Source organism: Nymphaea colorata, chromosome 14, assembly GCF_008831285.2.
Source record: "Nymphaea colorata isolate Beijing-Zhang1983 chromosome 14, ASM883128v2, whole genome shotgun sequence".
Taxonomy (NCBI): Eukaryota; Viridiplantae; Streptophyta; class Magnoliopsida; order Nymphaeales; family Nymphaeaceae; genus Nymphaea; species Nymphaea colorata.
The window spans coordinates 10,649,063-10,655,514 of NC_045151.1; the positions used below are offsets into that span (position 1 = coordinate 10,649,063).

Genomic DNA, 6,452 nt, shown 5'->3' on the forward strand with positions numbered 1-6,452 from the left:
TTTGAATAAAATTGGTCACAAACATATTCAACTTGGTGGCCGATCCAAGAGTGGCATACGTCATTTTTTAATGTATTTCAAATATTTTAAGGCTTTATTTTTTTTAATTATTTTTTATACATTTTTTCATTTATTTTCTCAAAAATATTTTTTGTTGACTCACAACTGATTCAACTGAATCAGTGAATCAGCCGATTCACCGTATCGGTCCACTGCTTGGAGAAATAAGCTAATACTAAATCCTTTTGATAGAATACGAGAACTTGATATAAACGTCAAGAGTTTTCTCTGTCTCCAAATGGAATCCACTTTGACTTGGCAGTTAAAAGTTCAGTATGGATACAGATAAAGCAAAATATCAAGTCCAGAAATTGCTATTCAACTGCCATGGGAAACTTTAGCATCTTTCTTTCACGATCATTGTCAACTCCAGCTTAATCCGGATCTAATTGAAAAAATATAGCGTCCAAATCTGGATCTGGTCTAACCTCTTCAGAAATTGGTATCGACAATGTTAATTATTTGTTGAGAAAGACAAAGAAAGGCAGATATGTGTAAGGGTTTGCTTGTCCCTTCAGAATGACTGATACGTCCAGCCATTTTAGTGAATGAAGTTTTTGATGCAGGTGCACACACACACACACACACGTCTTCCACAGTATTGGAAATATTGTGATTTAATGAAAAATTGACAGAGGATGTTAATGTACGAATGCAATTTATTGGAAATTAAAGTTATTTACTTTTGAAAAATCAGGTAAAGTCACTTTGATAGAGCTTTTATAACATTCAAATGAAATCTCTACTGTAACATTTAAAGTTACACATAATTGTGCAAGTATTGAGGGTTTCAAATAAAATTGGATTTCTCATAACTCAAAAACTCTTATCTTCTCATCTCTAGCTTCCAAGTTACAACTACATCTCTACAATAAGGGGTAAAAGTACTGTTCTCAAAATAGTACTGGTTTCATAAATATCAACCATCCAACACTTGACTCCTGCTGCTGCCCCCCTCCCTTTTTCCTTCTGCCCCGAGGACCAAAGCTGCTTTGGGACCTGGGTGATCTATAGTATATCATTCAACTCGAGTGTCAAGCAACTATCAATTGCAGTTCAAAGAAGTCACACTCACGAAAATCGAACTAAGGACGCATTGTCAACGAATTCCTTAAACTCATCAGCTATGCTATGCCCTTCAGGGCTACAATGCCTAAATAGGCAGTTTCAAAGATCTGTCACAAATTTTTGTCCAAATTGATAAACCTTTCTCAGCTTGTTTATATTTAGCAAGAAATAAGTAAAAAATTTTAACATACAAACTGCAAAGTCTTGGAAATTGGGAACGGATCATTTGTATGAAGGCCAGATCCTAGTGTTTCTTGCTTATACAGAGACAAGTGTCATTCTTAAACCGTGAAACAGTTTCCCTTTAAAAAAAAAAATTATGTATATCTTCCTAAGTTCCTGCATTATCAAGCATCCCTGCATTATCAGGCATCCCATTCATGAACTGACAACATTATCTAAAAGATGTGTTTATTGATTGGTTATTTTTAACCTTAAACAAGGAGTCTACTTTCCAGTACACTAATGAAGGTCAGTTCCTCTCCCTTGCGCTGGTAGATACTTCTTTGCCTCTTCAGTTGTCCTTGCACCTTTTCAATGCTGCAACATGCTTGACAGATGCCCAACCAAGGCCTAGGTTGATCGAACATTATGGTTATACATTAAAGTTCTATAATCCTTGGTCGCTTTCTCTTATTGTCTGAACGCTCAGATTCATACTCTGCTAATGGTTTCTCAGACAATACATGATGAACCATGATTTCATCATCATCACTGTCATCAGTATCAGAGGAGCTAACTGGTTCAGGAATGACCATTTGAGCACCTGCCACAGCAGATTCAGCCACTGCAACAGCTTCAGGTGTGTAAAGATCAACTACTCCTAGACGTAAATCCTGCAAAATCAATGATGATCATTAAGTAATGAGGAAAAAAATGCATGGCTTATACCAATGCAGATGGGCAAACACAGAAACAGATTATTACCATTTCGATGTACTGCTCTTCATTTCCAGTTAGTGCTTCAATATCAAAGGCATCTAGAGGTTTTCCCTGCACAAAGCACCTTTCTGTTTAATAAAAATAAAAAGGTACGGAAAGAACAAGATCAAGTAGAGATTAAAATGCCATGGTGCAACTTCAAACCTTAGCTTCATGCTTTAGTTTTTGGTTTGCTTCTGCCATTACTTCCAGAAAGTCCTTCACTTTTCCAAGAACTGCAAAATGGTTTCATGATCAATTCAGCTCATTCAAGGAATCATTTTTCCTACTAAGGAAAATAAAAGAAAGATCATTGTAAATTTAGCCAAGCAAACACAACTGCACATCTAATGTGAATCATAAACAAAGCTCTCATTACACACTGGCAGATGTTCCAACTTGGCTTTGTATCCATGCCCCTTCTATTTCTTTGAATGGGACTCAATTGACTCGGTTCGACTTGGCCCCTTACCAGGTCAACCGAGTAGGCTGGGACTCATTTATACTTAAAAAATTAGTGGGAGACTTGGCTCGGTTTGGCTCGGCCATAACTTGTTTGTTGTTTGACTCGGTCATAACTTGTTTGTTTCTGAAACACTTTTGACTTGGATAGACTGTATTCTATAATCAATGAGGTGATTGGTTACTAAGTTACTAACAAATTAGTTACTTCTTGGTTTATATCTTCTAATTTATTGGAACATAAAAATTTAGAATTATTGCTCACTTATTAAATTTGTAGGTTGCAAATGAAAAGTTGAAGCTGATTAGGTTTAACTTCAGGTATGGCTATCAATTTATTTCAATTTTTAGAGCACTGGGCCTTCCATTTTTCGACTTTAGCTCTAAATAAAATATACCTGCATATTGAGCTTGTTAACTATTGAATAGTTGTAAATATTGAATATATGGACCTTATTTTCTTGGTTGAGTTGTTCATTTGTTGATAACATGATACGTGCTGCTCAGTTATGTTGAAGTATGCAACTACAGAGCTGCAGTAATAGCTTAATTGTCCTGTTTCTTGTATCACATGAGTAAATCTAACTTAGTTATTACTTTATTTGATATTTGGTTGACCTATTTCTCGGGTTACACAAGTAATCAACCTACAATCTTCTTATGTTTAAATGACAAGGGCTATATTTTGTTTTTCCTTCAAGAACAACAGTTAACAAAACTCAGTCTGAGTCATCGAGTTGACCCACTGAGTCAGAAGTCGAGAAGAGATGAGTTGAGTTTGAATTACTGTGTTTTAATACATTGCTTCATATTTATACTCACAAAACATATTTTCATGTTACTGTATATCCCAGCGAACAGCCACAAGTAAAATGTTTCACTTTTTGAGCAGAAATTTAGAGAAAAGTCAACTCCACCCTTCTGCAGACAATAAAGAGGGGGTAAGGAAAGAAAAGGGAAAAAGAAATACAGTGCTTACATATGTAGACTAACTAATACCAAGTAACCTCTCTTTTTTCCGAAAAAACTCTTGCTGCATACGATCCTATCTCCGACTAACTTTTCCTTATGTGCTCTATATGCTTCAACAGTATTGCAGAAGCAATAATCAGAATTTTGGGAAAAGATAAGAATTAAGATATAAGTTGTTAAAATCAGATGTTGTTAACACCAGCTGGTCAAGGTTCTGAAAAGACCAACCAGTATATATATACACACACACACACACACACACACTCGAGAAAGAGAGAGAGAGAGGTAACGAAAAGGAAAAAGTGGAGGGCTAACAGATGAACCTAAAACCCAAAAACCTATTTAATCAGTCAGCTGCGTCAAGAACCATGGCATGAGCGTCGGCTAGTGACTGGTCAGCTGGTCAAGGACTAGATCAACTACCCAGCCGAACAGACACTAGATTTGACAACAAAGCTTGTTAGGAATGGCTCTGCAGTTTATAGTTTATAGCAAGATAACCCTCTTCAACTAGATCTGCAGAAAACCCAAGCTTCAAAAGGATCACCTTTTACCACCATGTATACCTCCTATATGTTTAATTCATCAAAAAGGCAAGCTATATGATCCATCTCATCCATTAAAGTGACCACGTTAATATTGAGTTGAGGACACACTAACCTGAATTGCAGTAGGGAGTCAATGATTCGACAAAATTATGGTCGACTCACCAATTAACTAATCCTGTCACATAATGAACCTAATTGCCTTGTGTAAGCTTATCAATTTTTATAACAGTTGAAACATCAGTGTAAAAGTAGCAAGTCGCTTCAATTTCTACTAGAATTTTAGGAGCTGGAAACATAACCAAAAACGGTACCAGCAGTCAGCAGGATAGATTTCAAACAGAAATAATATGTAGAGTTCAAGTTAATAACAGTCTCATAAAAGTTCTGGGTCCACATAGTCACAGCATAAGTGGCATACCTTGGCTTGCAGGAACTGGTGTTGTCAAAGGCTTCTTACCACCTTTCTTGTTAGGATGAAGATTTCCTTTTTTAGATGAAAGTTCATTTTTGCAGAGGAGAAGCTTTGATTCTGAAGAAGCATAGTTTGATTAGAGTTAAGAGAGGACAGGTGATTCTACTGTTAATTGATCTTCAGATCTTAAAAATCCTTTCCCATAATTATTTGATTTTCAGAACTACCCTGGGAAATAACAAATCAAAAGGCCGCAAAAAAATTGTCACAACCTGTAGTGGAGGATCCTCCATGCTCCAATTCCAGAAGCTCCTTGTTTGTAGAATGCATTTTCTGGGACATATCAAACAAGGGAAACAATTACAAAAAGTGACGAACAAATATTTGATTGTCAACATGTTCGGTATCCCTAAGAGCAGTTATATTTCAATCATGAAGGTGCACAAAGCGAACAGCTGAATTAGAAGGATGGTGGGACGTCTACTATAGCACAAGTTAGAAACTGAAAGGGAACCGTTGTCTAATTCTCAAAGTAAAAAGAAGGTGATATAAACTTTAATGGCTTGATCCTAAACAAACCACTTCAGAACAAAAATTCAAGTCACACTATGAATATGTATAGGCAAAGACAAGCTCATACATATGGAAGTACTAAAAACCACGTATAAACAAGACGTTCAGTTCCTCCGCAATCGTGTTCCTCCCGCTTGGTAAGCCTTGGGACCATGAAAGTGACGACCCTCAAAGAATAGAAAAGAATACCAGTCCCCAATACCTTTTTGTTCAACAAAAACCACCATCCTGATACCTCCGGGTTCAATAAACATCGCCATGTCGATGGCTCTGTGTTTAAGAGAACCAACTCAGAGCACGGAGACTCTCAATAAAAGAAACTAAAAATCAGTATCAAACAAACTAAAAATCAGTATCAAACAATCATCCTTTACACATGGCACCTAGTGGAATCCGTTCATTTAGCGATCCATTCAAGGGCAAAACGCCCCACCGATGCCCATTACTTCTCGGGTCTCCCTAAGCTATGACCAACTAGAAAGCAGGATTACCAATACGTCTAACAAAAAGAAAAAAGCACAGTTAGACAAAGAATGCCCCAAAAGCAAAAGGTTTTGTAAACTAAAGAACGTACAGCGGGGTTGAAACTTCTATCCTCGTTACCGAACAACTCAAGGAAGAACTTGAGACAGACAGAGCGCCTTCACCTTGGAACTTTATGAATTGAGGTTTGTCGTTCTCGTCACCCGGAAGGAAAAAGTTTGAGAGAAATTAAAAGCCGTAAACGATGCGAAGACGACCTTCATTGTTCCATAGTTTCCTTATTCTTTTTTCAGATAAAAGAAAACCACATTTGAAAATTCAAATCCGTGCATTCTATGTGGATATGACGTTACATGCTTTTGTTTATTTACCATGTTTTGACGTTCAAACTAACGCCCCGTTTGGATGGAGGGAAAGGGATGGAGGGAAAGGAAAGGAAAGGAAAGGAAAAGAAAGGAAAGGGAAGAGGAAGGAAAGGGAAGGGAATGAAATGAAAAGAGGTGATTATAAAAGCTTGTTTGGATAAAAGTAAATTGAATGGAAAGGAAACGATGCAATTTATAATAATACCATCAATAGTCAAAAGGTTGGGAGGCATGGAGAAAAAAAACGTGGAGGGGTATTATGGGCAGTCAACACTTTTGCACTTACTCCCTTTCCTTTTCCTCCCAATCCGTCCGATTTGAGAGGGATTGGATTTACACTATACAATCCTTTCCTTTCCTTTCCTTTCCCTTCCCTCCCATCCAAACATACTTTTTTCTCTTTTTCCCTCCATTTCCCTCCTTTCTAATTAGCCAACCAAACACAGGAGGGATTGCTCAATCCATCTCTTTCCCTCCCTTTCCTTCCAACCAAACAGGCCCTAAGGGCGCAGTTCATATCTTTATTTTATGGTAACTACATCGTTTTGACTAAGAACGCAGTTGAAATATTTATTTTGTCTTTTCACA

General features: G+C 37.1%; 1 protein-coding gene across 6 annotated transcripts; it reads right to left on the reverse strand.

Annotated features, from left to right (window-relative positions):
• Positions 1–1,297: 1,297 nt before the first annotated feature.
• On the reverse strand, positions 1,298–5,889 carry LOC116267466 (uncharacterized). Of its 6 annotated transcripts, none has more exons than XM_050075245.1 (6): positions 5,871–5,889; positions 4,716–4,776; positions 4,450–4,560; positions 2,215–2,285; positions 2,056–2,121; positions 1,298–1,964 (listed from the first exon to the last, which is right to left on the reverse strand). In XM_050075245.1, the coding sequence occupies exons 1-6, from the start codon at positions 5,871–5,873 to the stop codon at positions 1,731–1,733; spliced, it is 546 nt and encodes a 181-aa protein (XP_049931202.1). In that variant the 5' UTR covers positions 5,874–5,889; the 3' UTR covers positions 1,298–1,730. The 6 variants fall into 6 exon arrangements, with proteins under 6 accessions (XP_049931202.1, XP_049931203.1, XP_049931206.1 ...); XM_050075246.1 differs by lacking the exon at positions 5,871–5,889 and adding an exon at positions 5,591–5,750; XM_050075249.1 differs by lacking the exon at positions 5,871–5,889 and adding an exon at positions 5,664–5,721.
• Positions 5,890–6,452: the final 563 nt, after the last annotated feature.